The 23,619-nt window shown below is 43.5% G+C and overlaps 1 protein-coding gene across 1 annotated transcript in view; it reads right to left on the bottom strand.

Annotated features, from left to right (window-relative positions):
- Positions 1 to 1,815: 1,815 nt before the first annotated feature.
- Positions 1,816 to 23,619, bottom strand: part of Smarcal1 (SWI/SNF related, matrix associated, actin dependent regulator of chromatin, subfamily a like 1) — a 41,597-nt gene continuing 19,793 nt past the window's right edge. Inside the window, exons 10-17 of the mRNA XM_051190439.1 lie at positions 19,641 to 19,781; positions 16,986 to 17,201; positions 13,455 to 13,525; positions 10,763 to 10,865; positions 6,782 to 6,964; positions 5,817 to 5,917; positions 4,482 to 4,578; positions 1,816 to 2,138 (exon numbers count right to left, since the gene is read on the bottom strand). Of these exons, the coding sequence (XP_051046396.1) occupies positions 1,899 to 2,138; positions 4,482 to 4,578; positions 5,817 to 5,917; positions 6,782 to 6,964; positions 10,763 to 10,865; positions 13,455 to 13,525; positions 16,986 to 17,201; positions 19,641 to 19,781 (1,152 nt within the window). The 3' untranslated portion in view covers positions 1,816 to 1,898. The remainder of the gene's footprint in view (positions 2,139 to 4,481; positions 4,579 to 5,816; positions 5,918 to 6,781; positions 6,965 to 10,762; positions 10,866 to 13,454; positions 13,526 to 16,985; positions 17,202 to 19,640; positions 19,782 to 23,619) is intronic.

Below are 23,619 nucleotides of genomic sequence, written 5' to 3'. Positions count from 1 at the left end.
AAAGTCCATTGGACGTAAGGAAGGAAACATGGACAGAGAAAGCTGCAAAATCAAGCAACTGCCAGCTGCCACAGTGGCCCAGAGACCGACTCACAGGCTTCGTTGTGCCATTCGCCGAGGTTAGTTCCCTCACTGAGACTGAGATTTGAAAACAAAATGGAATCAGGCATTTTAGACTGTTCCAATTAGCTCTTCCGAAGCCACTTATGGTGATATTCCTGGACTGACTTGGGGGTAAGTGGAAGGAAGGGTAAATGTATGATCAGACTTGATGTATCCATTTTGCAAAATAAGGAGTTTTCCTGTGCCCTGGAGACAGCCTCAGGTCATGGGGCACTGATCCCTCAGGTATCTTAAAGCATATGACATCAAACACACACAGCACAGACTGAAAATGAATATAGGAAGTGCATGACAAAGAAATGGTTCCTTTCCCAGTTTTCTCAAAACAAAACAAAAAGCCCCCCCCAAAAAAACCTTAACTCATTCCAAAGACTTTCCCTAACAGTGATTGCTGTCTCCATTAATGAGCTGGGTGGGTAAAGAAAGGGCCCACTACCAGCAACAGAGGTAAAAACAGGAGGGTCAGAAAGTTCAAGGTCATAGTTGGCTAAATAGGAAGTTTGAGACAGGCTTGGGATACATGAAACCCTGTCTCAAAAATGGAAAAATATGGTTTATTTTGCTTCTAAAGCTAAATCTGTTAGAAAAGTTAAAGTCACAGTATGTGACTGGCAAACTATAAACCATGCGCAGTATCCACCCGCTGCCCATTTCTGTTATATTAGTGACCTCGGAATGTCTTTCACAATTACGATGGTTTAAAAAATCAAAACAAGTTTATGATAGGAAAATCAAAGTTTGCACTTAAGTGTCTATAAATAGAACGTATTAGGAAAGATGACTGCTTCTCCTGTCCAGTAAACCCCACAAAGGCATGTGCTTTTTCTTAGGTTTAGCAGGTTACTAACTTGGACAGTGCCTGGCGCTATGAGGTGCTTAATATTTGTAGTTGTTGAAATGTTTATGTATTTATATTTTATGTTCAGGTGCTCTGCATGTACATATACAAGACAGAAGAAAGCAGCAGATCCTATTATAGGTGGTTGTGAGCCACCATGTGGTTGCTGGGAATTGAACTCAGGACCTCTGGAAAAGCAGCCAGTGCTCTTAACCCCCGAGCCATCTTTCCAGCCCAAGCTGTTGGAATTCTTAACAAGGTAAAGGGGGTTGTAATAAGAAGCACCTCATTATTTAAGAATGTAAACTATGACTACTATTGTAACAGGGCCAAGACCTTAGTAGGCCATCAGACCTTAGCACAGTTGACTCCATGATGGAAACGCCATACAGACTGTAAAACAAAGCACATAGACAACACCACCTGCCAAAACTAAAAGCCTAATCCATCCATCCATGTAGTTCTGGGAAAGTCTCCAAATGTACTAACCTTGGTTTTTATCTTCTATAGTTCCACTTATGGCTTACTGTTCTTGCTAACTGAAGTTTATCAACCCAGAATATGGATTTTGTGCTTAAAAAATCTCATCCCCAGAAAGGCTCAGGGCCACACTGGGAGCACCCAGTGTCATTGCTGGCTGGCAATAAGGACTTCCTATTGGCCACGTTCAAGCAGTCTTCTCTGGTGAATACCCCACAACACTATAAGCCACGGTCTCCTTTTTTGATTCAGAATTAATTAAGGCAATTAAAGAAACTAAGCCTCCAAGAAGGCCTGTCTAGGAATATAGAAAGGCAAATGCTGGTATCTACTGGCTTTGGACTCTTCTACCGCACGACAAAAGAAATACAGGCTTTTAAACAAAATACTTTATTTCAATGAGTCTCATGATTTTTGAATGCTTCCTTTCCTTTTTTTTTTCTTCCCCTTGACCTTTTTAAAAGGGAAAAGTAAAGCTGTCCCAATTATCAAAAAATTCAAATCTCCTTTTCTGTGGAGGACTGTCTGTCAAAGTGTTATCATCCAAGAGGTCTCCCAGATCCTGGGAACTACTTCCAGAGGTTCCTGAAGTACTTCCTGGGTCAAAGGACTCTGCTGCTTCCAGGAATTCCATATCATTTCCGTCTTCTTCAAAGGACTGCTGGACTAGGTCATAGATTGTCTTCTGCTTTGGGTCCTTTATTAGAAAAAGAGCAGAAAATGTAAAAGGAAGAAGCCAGTCCTAGTGTTGACCCTTATGGCCACACTGAGCTGGTGCATTTTATTTAACCAGGGAACTACAGGTGCTCATCAGTAAACCAACAACCTGAAGAGAGGCCCACCTTCCCCATGTCTTCTCTGCTGCTCACTGGCTGGAGACAAACAGAAAAGGCGGGTGCAGGAAAGAGGCTGTTCTCACAGTAAGATTTATGTTGGGAATGTTTTTCCTTTCCTTTCTAATTTTCCATATCCACACTTCAATATTACAGTAGCTCCAGTACTCTGACTTCTTCTTTCTAAATGAAAGTTAAACTATAATTTATCTTTCATGATGTATTATTCCTCATTTTCAGAGAGGAGACTGGCCCTGGTGTCTGACGTTAAAGCTACAGATGATCAGCCAGGTGCTGGTGGCACACACCTTTGATTGCAGCACTCGGGAGGCAGAGGCAGGTGAATCTTTGTGAGTTCAAAGCCAGCCTGGTCTACAGAGCTAGTTCCAGGACAGGCTCCAAAGCAACAGAGAAACCCTGTCTCAAAAAAACAAAACAAAATGAAAAACAAAAAACAAACAACAACAACAACAAAAAAAACCCAAACAAACTAAAGCTACAGATGAACAGATGATCAAAATGCATGCCAACTATATCTGTCCATTGTTGGCAATGCTGAATGTTGAGGCCAGGCCCAGACATGTAACAGGCTGATCATCTCCCTTTACTCAGCTCTCCTGAGTCTAAACTCTTAATTCTGACCATCTCAGGATCCGGGAGTACATTTCTAACACTATCATGTAAATCCACAGATCCATAAAACTATTTAAAATCAAATGCTGAGCCAGGGAGATAGAAGGCTCCATGTGTAAAAATGCTTGTAAAAAGGCCTGTTATGTGGAAACTATACATGATGGAAGGCGAGATCCAATTCCTGTGATTTGTTCTCTGATGTCAACAGGTGTGCCATGGCCCATGCACATGGATGGGGACAGACAGACACAGTGACGAATAAATGTAACAATATATGCTCAGCTTATTCCTATATCCCCAATATAGCCTCTCACCCCACTTTACAAATCTACCAGTATTTTCATAATCTCTGCTTGAAAGTGCCAGAGTGCCTGTCTTTAGCTCAACAGGTTTATACCTGCCATCACTTTTTCTTAGCTGGAGTTATAAGCAGTTGTGAGATATTCAGTGTAATGCTGGGAACTGAACTCTGGTCTTCTGGAAGAGCAGTAAGCCGTCTTAATCACTGAGCTGTCTCTCCAGCCCTTCAAGTTACTCATAACTTGAGCCACAGCACAGCTCTTGGTATATTTGAAGACTTCAACAGCTCAACTGCATTTCTGTCTCAACCTGAGTTTTATTCCCAGGATTCCTTCAACAATTCCCTTTGTTATGTCATGAGCTCTCCCAAGCCCACCTCAAGTCTAATGTTGCTTTCCTGGCTTTCTAGCTCTCTGCAATTAGGTTTCAACCTAACTAGTACTTACAAACAACGACCACTGGGTGCAAAAACTAACAGCTGCAGCTCCCTCCTTCAGGCTCAGTGTAGTCTGGGACTGTTCCTCACATAAGCCTTCTGCCGATACTAGCTAACCCTCTTCTCACGATGTGTACAATACACACCATGAGGTTCTGCCTTGTTTTGTAGCAGGTACTGCTTCTGGTGGAGTGAGCACGACCCACCTGACCCAGCTTTTCTGTATGTGGTCTATGTATCTGTCCTTTCTCCATTCCCTAGTCACCCCAGTTAAGATTTTCCAGGACCAAGCCATGAGACCACAGCAAGGCATGATGGTTCCATCTTCTCCAGGGCCAAGAAGCCTCCTTTTGGCACCTTTGATAGAGTCATGGGAGGATGTTCTCTGGTCTCTAGCCAGCTTTTTACGAGAGCTGATGCTGCAGAAGGAATAGTGGGTTGAGGTGGAAAGACTTCTATATCATGGGCTGACTTCACATGCCCTAAGACTATGCTCGGACAGTTCTGTGGTGACCCTGTTGTATGGCTGGTATTGCTATCATACTTACGGAAACAACTTAGCAGTTGCCATGAGTTTTCCCTTTTTCTCATGGCCTGATGAAAGAGATGGCAGCTCGGCCTTGGACTTGGAGAAGCAGCAGGGGTTACTACCAGCACTTCCTCATAAGGGACAGACGCAGATGAACAGAATGACTAAAGGCCTGCCCTTCCTTTCCAGCTCCAGGGCTGAAGGACACCCCAGAAGTGTCTGACACCTCCCCCTTGTGAACCCAAGAGCTCAGCAGCCAGCTCACTGCCTCGTTGTATATAGTGATGAGGAGTTGTGCGCTAGTGTTACCTTGTAGAGATAATCAGTAGCTTCCGTCATTTCTGAGAAATTGGTCTCAGAAAGCCCTGCTTCCCCCAGAACTTTAATCTTCTCTTGAATCAGAGGCCTGTGGGGGAGAAATGAGATGCAGTGAAAACAACCTATCCAGAACCGGAAGACTGGTTACATGAGGCCCCTTCATTCTTACAGAACTGTGATGTGGTAACTATTACACATTTTTGCATCTCACAGTCTTTCCTGAAATACTTGCCCTGTCTCAACAGTCTAATCTGTGTTCATAACACCAGGTTCAAAATTCTCTCTAGCGCAAGATGTCTAGGAAGTAAATCCTGCTTCATTGAATTAATACTGTGGGTTTGCTGCCCAGTGGCCAATCCCTTACCAACACAGTAGACTGATAGGTCTGCATGGCAGGGTCAGGCACCGCAGGCGCAGGGCTGAACACACAGACACAGAGGGTGGACGCTAATGGGGTAATTGAGGAACTTCACATTAGGAAGAGGGGAAGGGATTGAGAAAGAACCTGGGGAATTTACTCAGATGATAGACACAACTCCCAGGGTTGAAATGTGACCTGTGAGCCTGGTAGTGCAGACCTGTTATCTGAGCCCTGCAAGAATCAGACGCTAAGCTGGGCAGTGGTAGTGCACGCCTTTAAGCAATGCACTCAGAGGCAGAGGCAGGCAGATCTCTGTGAGTTTGAGGTCAGCCTAGTCTACAAAACGAGTTCCAAGACAGGCTCCAAAACTACACAGAAAAGAGTACAAGGCTAAAGAATCAAAAGTTCAAGACTTTCCTGGGCAAAAGAGAACTTCAAGGCTAGCTTGGGCAATTTAGTGAGACCCTGTCTCAAAATGAAAACTAAAAAAGGGATTGGGTGATCAAGCTTAGAGGTAAAGAACTTGCTCCTATGCTCAATCCTCCATACCATAACAAACAAACATGGGACTGCAGTTCTGCCATGGAGCACTACAGGGTTCAGAATAAGCCACTTTCTCCAAGTCCAGCCTTGAAAGAGGTGACCATTAAATCACATATCACAAAAGAGGAAAGAACACTGTCCCAATCCTAACAGGATTGTTTCTTACACTGAACATCTAAAGTCTAGGTTCCTCTCCTTCTTGGACCAGTGAGAAGCATCACCACCCTTTATTCTTACTGGTTTTTCCCTATACCCTGCAAGTCTCCAAAGAATGCTAGTGATGAAGGCTAAACGTGGGCATGGGAAGCAGGAAGCATCACTAATTGGTCTCAGCAGAAGTGTAAGTACTAAAGGAGCAGAGAAGCCACAGACTCTGAGTCTCTCAGTTCATCTCCTCATCCAGGCCACCCACCCAGGCCTACCAAAGGTAGTCATCTGCTGTGCCTTTTGCCACCAGGTAGTGAATGCCCACAGAGTTTGTCTGTCCAATGCGGTGCACGCGGTCCTCAGCCTGGATCAGCACCTGTGCCCAGGGAACAAAACAGTTACGGAAAGGCCTTAGGAAGCCCATCCCATCACAGCAAGGGCATTGCGCCATCGAGCCCCATTACTTCCTCTCTAAAGCATTTCCCTATCTCTTGAAAAACTGAGAGGGACTCAAGCAAACCTCAGGACCTGGTTTCTGTGTGAGGAGGGGAAATGACAGAAACATGGCCCGTCCCATTTCTTATCTCTGGGCAATTATCTTCCAGGGGCTGCAGAGATGGTTCAGCGGTTAAGAGCATTTGCTCTTACAGAGGACCTGGTGGCTCACAGCCATCTAAACCTCAGTTCCAGGGGGACAGGGGGGTGCGATGCCCCCCTCTGACCTCCAAAGGTACCAGGCACGCATGTGGTGCACTGACATACATGTAAGCAAAATCATCAGACACATAAAAATTAATCTAAATTATCTTCCAAATATCTAGATCTATCACATCCAAGAAAAGGGTCCTGCGTGGTGACTAGGGGTGGATGTGTTCATATGCTGGTAAGCCCCATTACACCTCAAACCAGGACCCTGATTTACAGATAGGACCCGGCGACAGGAAACACTTACTGAGCACATCATGTTTTTAAAAAGTGTATCTTTATGTGCATGAATTATTTGCCTGCATGCGTGTGCACTGCATGTATACCTGGCCAGGATAGTCAGCTTCGGACTGGAGTTACAGATGGTTATGAGCCACCATTTGGGTGTAGGGAATTGAACCCAAGTCCTCTGGAAGTGTTCTTAACCACTATCTCCCCAACCCCAAGAACATGTCTTCTACATTCATTTATGGACCTTGTATTTTTCAGCAGTGAATACAGCCAGGAGGATTCCAGTCAAGGGCAGACTCCTTACCCCTGGGTTCCAAAAGAGCTCAGCAAACACCACCAGATCAGCTGAGGAGAAGGTGAGGCCCATATTGGCGGCAGTGATGGACAGCACTGCCACTGTGTGCCCTTTGGACAGCTGGAACTGCTGGCACAGATCCTCACGGTCTGCTGACGGGGTGGAGCCGTCAATTCGGATGTTCTGAACTTTCTGTGAGACAATGGGGGAAACTAAGGTGAGCCGCAACCGTATTCAGGGGCTGCACAGACAGCAGCTCTAGGTAGGGCCCACAGACAGAACCACTACCCTACTCAACCCTCTGCCTTCAAGGTTGTCTCTCCTTTTATAAAATTGAAGGTTGGACTGATATAATCGTATAATCACATACTGTTATAAGAAACGGTACAGACAGACCTTCTGTACATGGGACTGAGTTTCCCATGCAGTGGCCTCTTGTAAAAGTGTTAAGAGTATCATTACCACCAGGATACCACCTGATTTCTTGGTTCTTTCCAGAAAGGGTTTCTCTATGTAGCCTTGGCTGTCCTAGAACTAGCTCTGTAGACCAGGCTGACCTGGAACTCATAAAATACAAAGCACGAGCTTGTCTCAAGAAAATAAAAGAAAAGCATACATCCTCTGTTTTACTAACTCAATTACTGTTGGAATTCAATTTTATTAAATAGCCTTTGCTGTTACTTTTACATTTCCACTAGGAACCAGGGTCGTTTTTGTAGATAACTTCTTTTTATGTCATACAGCATGCTGCTAGCATATTCCCTTATACTGGATTTTCTTCTTATTCCCATTTTTATTTTGTATATAGAAGTATTTTAGTTTTCATGATTAGATAGTTCAGTGGGTAAAGCTGCTTGCTGCTTGATCCCAGGACCACACACGAAAGGAAAAAGCCAACACCCACAAGTTTAATACAGTAAAAATTCATTTAATTCCTCTCCTTGTCTCAATTTCACAGAAGAGAGTTACCCAAAGGTTATTTACTGAATAAACTAAATGACTCCTTGATTGTATGTTTTCCAACTGTTGGATTATAAGATTCAGAGTTAAGGACTTGTACATTATATATTGTGACAACCAATATTCAGGGTCAAGTCTTCCAATAGTGCTGTCCATTTTCAGAGTTGCCTTCCATACTGCTGCTTATTCTCTGAGATGTCCTTAGGATACCAGCTAAGGCTCCCTTTAAAAACAAAATTCAGTTGAGTTGCACCTAGTTGTGCACATCTGTAACCCAGCTGTTTGGAAGGCTGAGACACAAGATCAAGGCTTGATCACAAGATCAAGACCTATCTGGTAAACTCAGACTGACACTGTACAAATTTTTAAAAAGTGCAGAGGGGGACTAGGGCTAGGAATGTGGCTCAGGGGTCGAGCATTTTCAATAGCAGAGCAAGCACTTTCAGCCCTGGCCCGTGTATTTTTAAAAATTATGTATTTTCATTTACTTATTTGAAATCTAAGTACTATACTAAACTGTTATACATGCTAATAGTTTTGCAATCAATTATTTTGGGTTTCCTGAAAACCTAAGAGGCTCCTCTAGAAAGTACAGATTTAGCTATTTCAACCTACTCCTAACCAGTTTTGTATGCAAGGATCAAACCCAAGAAGGTTCAAGGTCTACTTTTGCAACTTCCAGATTAAAAACTCCAAGAGAAAAACATTGGTAGCCTTATTTAATGAAAAATTTCTTAAGTTAGTCACACACACACACACACACACACACACACACACACACACACACACACACAAGCATAAACCATAGCCAGGTAGTGGTGGCACATGCATTTGATCCCAGAACTTGGGAGGCAGGTGGCAATTTGAGGCCAGCCTGGTTTACAGATTTCCAAGTGAGTTCCAAGATAGTCAGGGCTACACAGAGAAGCCCTATGCCAAAAACAAACAAAAAACTCCAACAGCACCCCCAAAACTAAACACAAATAAACTTGACATGAACCTAAAAAGATAAGTTAAATCTTTTATTCAAAATAAAGTTAATACAGTGAAAAGAAAAGGTAACTGGTAAATGATTAATATGCAGAATTTATAAAGAATTTTCTCAGGTTGGGCAGTGGTGGCACGCCCCTTTAATCCCAGCACTTGGGAGGCAGAGACAAGAAGACATATGTGAGTTGGAGGCCAGCTTGGTCTATCAAATGAGTACCAGGACAGGCTCCAAAGCAGCAGAGAATCCTTGACCCCCACCTCCCAAACAAAAACAAAGAATTTTCTCAGTCGATAAGAAAAAGACATCCAACAGAGAAGTAGGCCAAAATGAGTGCAAATAGAATCCTCCCAGACTGAGCCAAACTAACTCCTACACACCAGGAAGGAGACCTATTTTCCTGGTAGTCAGAGGAATGCAACTGGAATCAAGAACAAAACCAGAGTTCATTTACTGGGCTGGCAAAAGTAAAAACATAAGCATCTAATGGATGGATATGTATGAAGTATGTATGAAGACTGCAGGGCAGCAAGGGTTCCTCAGCGGGATTATAAAACTGAGCAGCTATCTCAAACAGCAATCCAGCTGAATTGCAGACAAGCTTATCCTATGACTGTGGAAGACCATGTTCAGTCACACAAAAGGCACGTACACACACTGTACACACAGGGACACATCTTCAAAGTGCAGTGTGCATCAGCAGCAGGCGGAGAGCCATGCAGTCCAACACTACTCTGCAGTAGGGAATGCACTATGCACCAAACTACATGTCACACCATATGGAGAAATCTCAGAAGCAATGCTGAGCAACACAGGAACGCTAGATACGTACACTGGGCTACTACTGATGCGAATTCATTAAATATAAAGAAACCAAATTTAAGAGAAGTACATTGTGCTGGCTATTCTTAGTTGTCAACTTGAGTACATCTGGTATTAAAACCCAAATGTGGCTTTGGAAGCTGCCCTGGAACTAGCTCTTGTATACAGGCTGGCCTTGAACTCACAGAGATCCGCTTGCCTCTGCCCTCCGAGTGCTGGGATCAAAAGGCATGCACCACCACCACCTGGCCGGGGGATATTTTTTCTTAATTAAATCATTTAAGATGGAAAGACCCACTTTTAATCTGGATCTCTGAGGTGGGAAGATACACCTTTAATCAAGATCTCATTCTCTAAGTTCTGTTACTCCAGAGAGCCCTGATGAATAGAGACATGCACTAAATTCAAGACAGGGCCTCTGAGGAGGAGAGGAACAGAATCTGATTACAAGAGGCTGGAGGGATGGCACAATGGTTAAGACCATGTTACTGCTCTTGCAGAGGAGCAGAGTTCAGTTCCCAGCTCCCACGTTGTGCTGTTCACAACTGCCAGCAACTCCAGGCTCCAGGGACTATTTTAACTTCCACCAGCACCCACAAATTTTTAAACAAATTTTAAAAATAAAACAAAAAAATCCCCAAGTCTTGAAATAAATATAGTGAAACTTCCCTTCTTCAGCTTGAGTGGGAGATCCACAGGTGTTGTGTTTTATTCTCTATCCGTTAAACATCGGAAGTGCAGGTAAGGAAGGAAGGTAAAGAAATTTATGATCCTAAACTAAAGCAAACGTGAACGGGGTGAGATTGCAGTGTGTTTCATTTTAATGAACATCCTTGGGACTCCCTCCGACAGCTTTTGTTCACTTTATCAAGATCCAACAAACGGTACTGAAAAGCCTGGCACTGCCTGGATAGCAATAAGGACACTCACACAAACACTTTGCCGTTCCCTTGCAGGTTAGTTGTTTTTACGGATGCAGAGCATGGAAAAGTGTCCCTGGAGACACTCTTTAATTAAAACAAGACTCCTGCTTACCTCAGGGAGGGTGTCAGAATGCCACATGTGGGAATTCTGTGGTTCCCCAAGTGACAACTCCTCAAAAGGCATTCACAATGTTCTAGAAACCATGGCCTCACTTCCTTTGCTTAGTCCTGACCCAGAGCTGTGCAGAACACATAGCAGAAGTCAAGACCCCACCCTAAACTTCAGAGGGGACTTACCTTCCTCTCAAGCTCCTTTACAACAGCATCCAGAACCACCTTATGGTGTGCAAACACTAGAAACTTCTCTCGTCCACTCTCCAAAAGGTCCAGGATATATTCACTGTATTTGGCAATGATAACAAAGTAGATTGAACATACGACTGCAGTTAGTACCAAAAAGTGACTTCAAGAGCCTACAAGGTACCTGCCCGCTCCTTCCCATTCTCTCCCTTTTCTGAGAGCCAGCCTTTCCCCCCTTTACTCATACCATGTCATGAACAGAGCAAAAGGAGAAAAACCATCCTCTGACACACATAAAAAGTTTTACACACTTTAGCCATCCTACATACACAAACTGAATTGTCTGTAAGTAAGAGCTCTATGTGACTCTTGTATGTTACCATGTGGGATTCCTGTCATGTAAATTACTAATTTAATCAACTTTCATGTTAGTTGCTACTATCAATTTCATCTGTTTTCAGTACAAACTGAAGTAGGTAAAGGATTCTTGACACAAACCCCTGTAAGGGATAAAACAGAGATGACACTTAAGGGGGACTCTCCACCTCCCTTCTACAGAGGCCACAGATGAAAGAGCCACGATTCTATCAGTGCTGATGGAGGTCTTTTCCCAGATGAGGGAGCGCACGGTGGGGAGGATCCCACTTGCTTTGCTTGGTCTCCCATTCATTTACCTTTATCCACTGTGTGCTTTTAAAATTTAATTTTAAATAATTGTTTATTTATTTAATGTGTGTGAGTGTTTGCCTACATGTATATATGTTCACTGTGTGTGCAGGGCCCACAGAGGCCAGAGGATGGAATCAGATCCCCCTGGAAACAGAGTTACAGACAACTGTGAGGAGTCTTATGGGTGCTCTTAATCACTGGGCCATCTTTCCAGCCCCAACTGTGTGTATGTGAGAATGTGTAAGCGTGTGTGCATGTGTGCGTGTGTGTGTGTGTGTGTGTGTGTGTGTGTGTGTGTATGTGTGTGTTTAACTTAACTTCCAATTTTTATCTACAAGCCTTGGGTCTTAAAGGCAGAGGTGAGCTGTACAGATAAGTATTGCTTACTTCTTGGGACATAAGAGCCCTCACCCAGCCTGTGATCATCCCTAGATAGAGGCTTGTCTAGGCAGAGTAGATAATGCCTTCTTTGGGATGGACAGATCTCAACATCTTCTATGATACAGGCAGGTCTAGAAAGGTAAGTGGATTTTTCCTGTAAACATCTAAGAATTATTTTAAACAAAATTACAACTGACCAAAGTATCAAATTAGACTTCAATCTGTAACCACTGAATTAACAGAATCTAATTATTCTGAGAGACATAAAATTTGCCATGATAAGTTAAAGTTTATTTCCACAGCTCTAAAAAACCACAGGGTTACAAAATCAACTTGGTCAGCTCATAAAAACCTCTGGCCCCAATTTTTCTAACGGCATTTCCCTTCCACATCTGACACAGCTTAGCTGCCCTGCTCATTTCAAGTTTCTCCTTTCATTACCAGAATGGACACATTTGCCTGCTACAACACTGCTGTCTGTTCACTGAAAGATGCCTATTAAAAAGAAAACAAGCAGCAGCAAAAAGGGGGGAGAAGCAGCCAGCAGGGGAAACTGTTTTTACAATTTACAATCTAATTTCTACTCATTAGACGTGTGTGACTGGGGGTCTAGACTCCCATGAGATGTGCTCAGTATCAACACTTTAAAAACAGGGCCAGATCCCACAAAAAGGCTGTAAGTGAGAAATACATTGAGGTAAAAATTGTTTAGAAACAATAAAGCACTACACATTGTGGGTAGGATCTTGACAAGGCATGGGCCAAGTTTATGAGGTAGCAAGATGGCTGGACTTAAGCTTGGGGTGCATGTCCATGTAGTGTGCTTGCCTACTCTGTATAGGGCTCTGAGTTTGAGCTCTGGCATTTCAAAAAACAAAGCAAAACCAATAGCAACCAACAAATAAATGTGGATCTGTTTCATGGTATGTGTCAGATTCTAGGGGAAATGAATGGTTGTGGGCCTAATAACTGAAGAAAACCACACAACCTGGGTGTGTAGGGACAGGGGCAAAGAAGTGTCCCCTTGTCATCCATCACTCGGCAGCATATAAGACAATCTGGGGACAGATGGGTTGGCCAGAGGACCTGGGGGATAAGAGAAAAGACCAAACAGGTTCCTCTCTCTCTTTATATACAGATCTCAGTCTCATAGCCAGTGTGGCATGACGTGGTTCACTTGAAATTTGCTTTCACTATGAATGAATCACATGGGCCATTATCCCACCAACACCACGTGAATGTCAAGCAATTAAAAAAAAAAAAAAATCAGGCAAAGTGCACATTGTTAGGCCTCAAGTTCCAACTGCAGTGATGCACACCTGTGTGCCTGGAGGTCAGAGGGCAACATCAGGCATCTTTCTTAGTCTCCCTAGTGACCTCAGTCTAAAAGTCTCCTACTGAACCTGGAGATCACTGAATGGGCTATGCTGGCTGGACAGCAAAATCTGTCTATCTTTGTTGCCCCACAGCTGGGGTTACAGCTGTGTGACATGGCCCTGGCTTTCTATGTGGCTGCTGGGGATCCAAACTCAGGTTCTCATGCTTGTGTGGCAAGCACTATACTCACTGAGCCATCCACCTATCCCATCCCATAACCATTGCTGTTAAGCATGAAAGCTATCAAAAGGTGATTACTTACATGACGCAGGGGATTTTAGCTTCTGCTGTTCTGTTGAAGAAGACAATGAGGGCTTCTTTCTGCTGCTGTTTCTATAGAGAGAGAAGACGAGGCTTTAAAAGCCTACTGTCAGTGCTCAGGAATTAACTGACCCAACTGGAAATACTCTGAACTTGTCCCATTTTAGCAACCACTCTATTCTAGAATATTTCAAAACTATTACTCAACTGTTTGTACAAGTCCTCCAATTCTTCTTTTTAAAATACATGTTAGGCTGGAGAGATGGCTCAGTGGTTAAGAGTGCTGGCTCCTCTCCCGTATGACCCGGGTTCAATTCCCAGCACTCACATGAATCTGAACTCCAGTCCCAGGGAATCTGACACCCCTTCTAGCCTCTACAGGCACAAGGCTCACACGTACTACAAAATCATAATGTAGACAAATCATCCACACATATAGAATGAAGTAATAAGCGGTGGTGGCAAGGATGGAGCACTGGCTCCACAGTTCAGAGCACTTGTTGCTCATGCAGAGGACCCAGCACCCACATGATGGCTCACAACCATCTGTAACTCCAGTTCCAGTGCATCCAATGTTCTCTTCTGATCCCTTTGGGCATCAAATACACATACGCTACACAGATACAGGCATACACTGTATGCATACAGATACATACAGGCAAAACACTCATATATATGAGAAGAATAAATAAATCTAATAAATTAAAAAAACAAAACATTGCTTATTACATATACATTTATATCTAGTTATATACAAATATATTTTATACAGAATGTTATGTGTAGGCATATAAAATATATTTTATATAGAATGTCCATGTACAGGCATAAAGAAATGTGTGTGTGTGTGTATGTGTTTTTAAAGTATATGTATATGTATGGGAATATATACACATACATTAAATATATTTTAGATATTCTACCAAATAGCAGAAGTAGAAATTATAGTGATTCTAGGGAGCTCAAATATCTAGGCTTGGAATTCAGTAGCCAATACATATAAAGCACCATGCCCAGAAAGTCACAAGTATTCAATAGATGTCACATCTATTATTGACATCTACTGTATTTTCTTTTTCTTTTTTGTAAAACTTGAGATCAAACCCAGAGACATGTACATGCTAGGCAAGTACTCCATCACTGACCTACATTCCCAGCCTTGATATATTTTAATGTGGGAGAAGTCAATCGTTTTATCTTTAAAAAGGAAAAATTTTCCAAACTGAGTAGGCATGACACTATCCATTAACGGTCTTGCCTCTCTTCTAGCTGTGGGCAAGGGGTTTTTAAACAACTTGTACCCTATGTTCCTTGACTCCTAGACTCTTATTAAAATAGATGCACTGGGGTCCTCAGATTTCTTTCCTATGCTGGAAATATGAATGGCAAGGAAGGATGCTGTCACGGGGACTCTGCATGGACCTGTTTAATTTTCTTGCTTTGCTGATCAGAAACCAGCTTTAGACAAAGGCCGTTACGGCCAGTTTCCCTCAGTCTTTGAGGAAACATTTCCAGCTGAAAAATGAGAAAGGCTTTCATGATAACAGAGTTTATAAATTGGCTGCTTGGCCTTCACTTTTATACTCAAAGGTTACAATAATGTCTTCTAGATGGAGAGATGGGAAAGAACTAAAACCAGCCCTTGGCAGACAAGCCGGCAGGGCCTGCTGGCACAGAGAGGTACCTGGGCCGAGAACAGAGGTAACAGCGGTGCTTCTGCAGAGCCACCAGCCTCCTTATTTGACTGAAACCATGAAAACTTGGTTCTGTGTACCCTAATTGACTCAGGGTTTCACAGCTGGTTCTGCTTCCCGAATGAAGTAAGCATTTCATTTGCATCGGACTGCAGGGAAGTGGACAGCAGTTCTCAGGTGCTAGACTGAAAAAGTTCTGGGCTCTGGGGTGGATGTTGGAAGAACTTTATTGAGCTCCGACCTCATTTTCATAATCTCCGAAAGGGAATGAGAACTCCACAGTATCTACTTACTGAAACATTAAAATAACCCCTCAAAGGTAAGGGATTTGTATGGCTACTGAAAGTTATGAAATACCCAACATTCCTAATTGTCATGGCTTATCTTAAATTTTACTCATACAATATTATTTTATTTGATATAAAGTCAAACTTTCAGTCTCTCTCTCTCTCTCTCTGTTTCTTTACCAGTTGCTCTCAAGCTAGTTACAAAGGCAGACCAGATAGATACTAGCAAGAACACTAACAGCCTTACACCATTCACACATACAACAAAACACCACCATACTAGCAAAACCAAAACCATAACTATATCTTTGAATCTAAAACCACTGCATGCCTGTCTCCCCATTAACATTGTATTTGCTGCCCTTGTTCAGGCAGTATGAGGAACACCTACGAGGCAGAAGCAGATGGATCTCTGAGTTCCACCTACAGAGTGAGATCCTGTCTAGAAAGCAAGTTTTGGGCTGGGGTCAGCTCAGTGGTAAAGCACACACTGAGCACGAGCAAGGCTCTGGGTGAAATCCACTGCACAGCCCCCATCCCGCTATAAAACAATGCTTAAAATTTATAAAGTTTCTATTCACTGAATTTTATTTGTAGAAACCAGCAAAAGACCACCAAGATTGATTTTCAATAACAGAGCCTCTTGTGCTACCAACACATAACTTAAGAGCACTGCAGGTGTAGGGTGGCATACACCTGCAATCTCAGCTGTCAGGACACAGAGGCAGGAGGATTCTAAGTTGGAGACTAGCCTGGGCTACAAGTAAGACCCTGTCTCTAGAGAAAAACCAAAACCAGTAGCATCGCAATAAAATGAACATGATCCATGTCCACGTCAATGGAAACGACCACAGGGTATACCCCCCTTTCTCAGGGTACTCAGTTATTACATGTAGTTAAGCACACATTAAAAACAGTATGACAACTTGCCAGGGCCGCCTCTATCCTAGCCAATTTCTTAAGTTACTGATCAGTCTTGCTCCTCCCACCATCACACTGAAAATACTGTACATTTTATCTTGTTGTTTTTGCGTATTCTGTCACTTCTTAGAGGCTGATATAGCAGCGGTGACTCACTGCCTTTGTTTGGGGGTGTATGGGGTCCAGACAAAGCTTTGTGATGATATCAAAATTGCCAATGGTTGTTTATTTTCTTGCTACTGAAAAGTAAAAGGCTATATCCCAAAAGACAGACAGAGCCGGTGTAGAGATCTTCATATACTTCCTACAGTATGACACTGAAGGAGAGCATGAAGTAAGAGTCAGCCAGCAGACCATTGTGTATGCAGCTCTAAGTTACAGGGCAGGAGAGCTGCATGGTGAGCCTCTTTCCACTCTCTATAAATACAAATTCCACACACACACACACACACACACACACACACACACACACACACCCCTAGGTCAAGCGAGGAGTGAAATGGGTTGGGTCTTCTTGCTCAGGGAGGTAGAAAAGACGATGGAAAGTCATATTCGGAGACCTAGGACCACATGCACAGAGCAGCTTTGAGAAGGACACTGTGGAGGCACCCATTTCCTGGTCCCACTCACAGTTTTGTTCTTGGTCATTTCTTTGGCTGCTGCATCCAGGGCCGCTTTGGCCCTGGTGCTGATCCGACCAGGGTTGACCAACACCATCTTGCGCTGCTTGGCTGGAAGCTGGGAAAGGACATCAGATTTGAGTCGCCTCAGCATGATTGCCTCCTCCAGCAGCAGTTTCAGCTCGCCCAGGTTGGAGGAGCCTGAGTAGTCCCAGCCCCAAGGGAGCTGCAGAAAGACAGGATGTCTGTTAGCCTCGGAGCTCCAGCATAGTTTTCCTATTACCCCACTGTGTTTGCACAGCTCCAAGCAGCTTTACAAGACTGAATGAACACCAACGGAGAGAGATGAGGATAGAAAGGATGTGGGAAAAGCCAGGCATGAGATAAACCAAACACCCATGTCACAGCAGCCCACAGTTTGAAATTAACATTTCCATCAACTTAAGTGACTGATGTATGGGTTCAAAGCCCAGAACATAGGTTTGTGCTGGTCTGGCTGAAACCAGATCAAAGCTTTGGGATCCAAGGTCCTCTGGAGCTGCTGGTAGGCTGAGAGCTCAGATTCTACTCCCTCTTCTATAGCTATAGAAGGTGTTAGAGACTAAAATAAAAATCTGGTAAATGAATGGGAGTAGAGCATTTCCTGGCATATGTAAGGCCTTGGGTTTGAACCCACCACAGCACTCAACTGATCACATATCAATCAACCAATCATCAGTTATATCCTACCCTTCCCAGGTACTCTTACAGGAAATAGGACTGATTTCTATGCAGAACACCAGAGAACACAGGGCCTCTGCCTCGGCATATTCACAACTCAGTTACTACTTTCCTGCCTCACCTTCCCCTGAACCATGAGCCGCCTGAGGTGGGAGCTGGGCTTGCTAACTTTAGAAGTCAAAATACCTAGCATAATGCTGGAGACAGAGTAAGTGTCTGCTAAATTGAGAGGAGAAAGAAATGATCAAAGCTGGAGAGAGAAATTGGTCTGGTGTTATTTTTTTCTTTAAAAAAAAAAAAAAAAAGCAAATTCGGGGGAAGTTCTTAGCAAATGCCTCTAGATAGTCACTGGGTGTCAAATGAGCTCGGCACAGGGTGCTTTCTCTAGGGAGGTCCTAGTGCAGAGGGGAAACAGCAGAGGGGGAAACAGCTTGCCTCTGGGTTACGCTTTAGAACAATCGTAGGAAGATGTGAATTCCATAATTAATTTGGATAACTTGCCCCAAGTTTAATATTTTTAGCTCTTAACCTTGTAGGTTAAAATTGAATAATGCCAAAGATTTTAAACTGAAATAACCACATTCTCACAAGGTCCCATGCACTGGGCTCGGTGGAACAAAGGTCAAGAGGAAGAACCCGACACTGCCTACACCCATGTTTTGTTGAGGTGAGGAAAGTGATGGAGAAGGAGAATAAACGGAACTTGAGGATGATTGCCTCATGGTGTCAGAGACTGAGGAGTAGCCAGACACTGGGAACAGAGGAAGGGACAGTTGGAGATGGAAGGATGAGCTCCACCTTTAGTCCTTCCACTGAGTGTTATCTACAGACTCAGCTAGTCCAGGGGGGAAGTCCTCTTCAGAAAGCAGATCATTTGCAAATAAGACCAAAGTGAAAACCACACGGGAAATGTACAATCTACTCTTGAGACAATCATGGAGAAAGTGAGTCGCAGACTGTGTTAATGAAATACATTACTTTTAAAGACATTCAACAACCAAGAAGCTATATTACCAACAACCTAACAAAAGTCTGCCATTAACTCTGCAGAGCACTGTAGTTTACGCTATATGCACTTTGTGAGTAAATGGAAATATTTTAATATATCTTATTTTTATAGCAGTCTTAAAATAGGGGAAACAATCATAAATTCACATAGCAGAGATTTTTCACTCACAGATTGTAACTGCAGCCATTTCTCCAAAGTATCAGTGTCTGATGCAAATAGGGGCTATGGTATATGGTATATTTGTGATTTGATCACAAAACACATTACTACGGTCTGAACTGGTGAGGATTTACAAACAGTGATACTGATTGCATCACACTTGTGTTTGCAGTACTCTCTTCCCCCATCCTCGGGGAACCGGAGCTGTGCAGACGGCAGGTTTGGAGTCATCTTCAGAGGGGTGACTTGTGGGTCAGGAGCCACTATCCCCTGGGAATCACCACTTAGGAGCACAGGTTCACAGAGAAGCCCTCTCAAGACAACGTGAAATTCTGCTCTAATCTACCTGCTCCAAAGTTCTCCATGGTCTTTTTGTAGAGATGAATTCCTCCCAGGCCAGAAACCCTCATTCACCTGCTTTCTTGGCTCTGCCTGGTCCCTTCCCTCTAACTTGCCTCAGTGCCTTTTCTGGACCCGTTTTTGGCATGGATTTCCCTTCTGCAGCCCCAGCTACCAGCCTTGAACAGGAGCTCAAGTTAAAGGCAGGCAGCCCTACACATCTATGCAGTAACTACTGGACCCTTTCCTAGAGGACACAACTAGCAATCACAAGTGTTAAAACTTGGAAGGACGGATTTCATCTCGCTTTTGAAAGTACTCTAATGAAATTTTCATGTGATTTTCTGGCCCGCCTCTCAAGGAGCAGAAAGAAAAGTGTTAACGTGAAAGTAAAAGAATGGGTGGGGGGGCTGTGGAAACAAGAGACTGAATGAATACCCGCTTGGCATCACAGTAGCGAAGTCCAAAGGCGTGAAACTGAGGGAAGAATGTTGGCTTGACAGCAATGATCTGTGTGTAGAGCTCTGCAGGCCGGGACATGGCTGGCGTGCCTGACAGCAGGATCACCCTCTTGGCAACCTAAAGGCAAAATAATCAAAGATGCTCTCAACACAGTGAGGAGAAAATGATGGGGGCTGCTACCCCTATGGGAGATTCCTCAATACAAAATAGCAAAAAGGCCACAATGAGGCAGGGACCCTAGGAACAGCAAAATCCCCCAGGCTACAATAGCTTCATTTTTCACTTCCTGGGCTCTCACTGCTGGCTGTTCTCAACTTTTAAGTATATACATCTTAACAGTGTGTATGTGCATGTGTGTGTGAAGGTCACTGGATTCATTGCAGCTGGAGTTATAGGTAGTTGGAAACAGCACAATTCTGGAAAAGCAGCAAGCACTCTTCACCACTGAGCCTTCTCTCCAGCCCATTCTTAATTTTGAACATCTCAGAATCTTTCCTTTACCAAAGATGGCAAAGACAGGCCTCACTCCAGAACTGTGTGATTTCTAAGTTAGGGCACTCTAGCCAGAGAAAAAGCCCACAGGTGTGGCAAAACCCAAACGGCACTGCTGATGCAAGCAGCTAGATGTCAGCTGTCATTCCTAGCTCCGGTCACTGCACTTACACCTCCCAATCTATCTTTACTGTGGCCCTCACTTGACTGCGATTCTCTTGAGATTGTGATGGCTATCCGTGGCTGTCAACGTGACTACATCTGGGATTAACTAAAACCCAAATGATCAGGCACACCTGTGAGGGATTTTATCTTAATTAAACCATGTGCTGTGGGAAAACCCACTTCTAATCCAGATCTCTGAGGTGGAAAGACACCTTAATCTGGGTCATACCTTCGGCTGGCAGCCTATAAAAAGGATGAAGAAGAGAGCTTGCTCTCTCTCCCTGCTTGCTGCCACTCTCTCGCAAATCCATTCTGTCACTACCATTAGAGCCTACTTGTTCAGGACTCTGGTATATACTGAGAACCAGCTGAGACATCCAGCCTCATAGACAGAACAACTACTGGATTCCTGGAGCTTCCATTGGTAGACAATCAACCAATACTGGAATAGCTGGGCCACAGCCTGTAAGCCATTCTAATAAATCACACCCACACCCATTCTCTACGTCCTATTCCCTGAGAGAAGCCTGAGATCAAGGACTGGTTTGTTCCTACTTACTTTCTGTAGCACTTTGTGCCTGGCACAAAGTAGAGAAAACAATCAATGTACACTACATGGTGAGAAAAATTCAGAAGAAAGCTAGTTAGTGTTGCAGGGAACATGAAGTAAACATAAGGGATCTAGCACTGGAACAAAGCAGGAGAGAAACCAATAGGCCTGAATTCCCTGCAGATTTCGGATATTCAAGTTAAATTTACCATAATGGCCCTGCTAGTATCAAGAGTAAATGAAAAAGATAGCTTGTATAGCCTCTAGATCGGTGGTTCTCAACCTTCTTAATGCTGCAACCCTTTAATACAGTTCCTTACATTGTGATGACCCACAACCGTAAAATCATTTTTGTTGCTACTTCCTAACTGTAACATTTTGCTACTGTTATGAATCATAATGAAAATGTCTGAAATGTAGGCTATCTGATAAGCCACACCTGAGAAAGGGTCATTTACTGCTCAGCCCCCAGGGGTTTCGACCCACAGGTTGAGAACCACTGCTCTAGCCGATGTCTTAAAATGTTTTTGTATGTGTTATATTATGTTATATGTATATATTGATGTGGGTGTGTGTTATGGATGTGTGCACGGAGGTCAATGGTCCATGCCATGTGTCTTCTTCAATCACTGTTCACTTTATTTTCTGGCTCAGGATCTCTATCTCTCTCTCTCTCTCTCTCTCTCTCTCTCTCTCTCTCTCTCTCTCTCTCTCTTTCTCTCTCTCATTTGTTTTGTTTTTTGAGACAGGGTTTCTCTGTGTTAAAAGCCCTGGCTGTCCTGGAACTTGCCCTGTAGACCAGGTTGGCCTCGAACTCACTCACTGAGATCTGCTTGCCTTTGCCTTCCAAGCGCTGGGATTAAAGGCTTGTACCACCACCACCAGGCTGCACAGACTCTCTTATCCATTTGGCTGAACTGTGGGGCAGATGAGCTCTAAGGATCTGCCTGACTCTGCTCAAAACCCAGAGCTGGGATCCAAACTCTGCTCTCCACGACGGTGCAGCAGGCAACTACTCGCTGATTTTTTTCTTTTAAGGGTGAAATGCCTTTTTTAACTTCACTCTATTTCAAGACTCAAGCTCATTTTGTAATTACTAAGAATTTTAAGTGGTGAGACCCAGATGCACTGACCATGCTCAGCCTGGGTCTGCAGCAGCCTGCTCAGCAGTGAGCAGGAGAGAAAAATACAACTGGCTGATCCAACTCCAGGGAACTCAGGTTCTTCATTTCCCTGACTCACATCTGACCCAGACAGATCACACCCAGAATCACACCTTAGTGAGATGGGAAACAACAAACATCAAGTCCTCACAGCTGTTACAGGTAAAATTCCCTCAGCTTTGGAAGAGACCCCACTGTGGAGCTCAGCACCTAGAAACTGCTTGTTAACCATGGCAACCTTGAGCTAAAGGCAGTAATACAAGGCAATCACTTGAAGTACATGTCCAAAGGGAGGAAGGGAGGTTTCCAAATGGATATGCTGGTCATAAAAATAAATAAAAGTATAGCCATGGGAAGAAAGAGGATTCTTCATAAACATGCAATACATATACTTCTTAAAGTGCACTTTTGCCCTCTCAGCCACTGCCAATACCTAATCCCATTCTGATGGCAGAGCCATGATCTTCTCTAGATTCCCTACACAGTTTAATGCAGGCTCATTAAAATAACAATGGGCTTCTTGAATGATGTCTGAGCATCTCTGTTTGTGGCATTAGTCTATTTTAAGGAAAGTGGCAAGAGAACATTAAAAAAAAAAAAGAAAGTGGAAACAGTTTCGATAGGAGACATCTGTCTATCATCCAGATTGCACTCCCAACAACTGTGTTTGCCTGGGGGTGGGGCCTGGGCCAAACCAGGCCAGGTGGCAGACTCACCCAGGGAAGTGTCAATGGTTCTCTCAAACACTTCCCAGACTGAAGTGACAGGAGAAGGACTAAGGGAGGGTGGGTGCTGAAAAGCAGAGGAAAAGAAAAGCTGCTGAAAAGAAGAAGGCTGGCTTTGAGAGGAGTCCAAACAACATCTCATCTGTGACAGAGTGATGTAACCTGCTCCCTGTTCAAGACCCAAGACTGTGATCAATCATCCACAAGGCCTTTGAAATGCACCCACCAGAAAATAATTGCTCTGCTCGGTTTATCTCTGAGAAACCCACACCCAGGAACATAAAGATGTATAAAATGATCTAAATCAATGATAAATTAAACACTGTGTAGTCAACTCCCCCAGCTAAGGAAAGACAGTGGAATCTGAGAACACAGAGGGATGATGTAAAAGAATTCTGTTTGGTGTGAGGAAGATAAGGCAGTTAGTTCATAAGCAGACACCGTGAAGGCAGCTCTGACGTTTCCTCAGAGCTGACCACCAGACGCCCTGCAGAACACTCAAATGCAGGACAACACCGAGTTTCCATGCTAACACAAGTATCAATGCTCTCTGCTATTACAACTTGATGCCACTGGTTCAGATCACTCAAGACTGTGACTACAGGTATATGGATTAAAAACACCAAGATGCTATAATGAAAATACAACACACAGTATAATTGTAGTATAATAGTATAAAGTTATACTGTTCTGAGTTTCAAGGCTTGTGTGTAAATATTAAGACACCATACATACTAAAATTAAATGCTACAATGGATATTTTTTTTCTTGGAAGAACAGTCTATTTCCCCCAAAATATTAGAATCCAATAATTTCCCTTTGAAGCCTGATTCTGTAACGAACTTGAAAATACAAGAATG

Source organism: Phodopus roborovskii, unplaced genomic scaffold (assembly GCF_943737965.1).
Source record: "Phodopus roborovskii unplaced genomic scaffold, PHOROB, whole genome shotgun sequence".
In the NCBI taxonomy this organism is placed as follows: Eukaryota; Metazoa; Chordata; class Mammalia; order Rodentia; family Cricetidae; genus Phodopus; species Phodopus roborovskii.
Note: the sequence above shows the minus strand (reverse complement) of the source record. Positions and strands in the feature narration are given on the sequence as shown.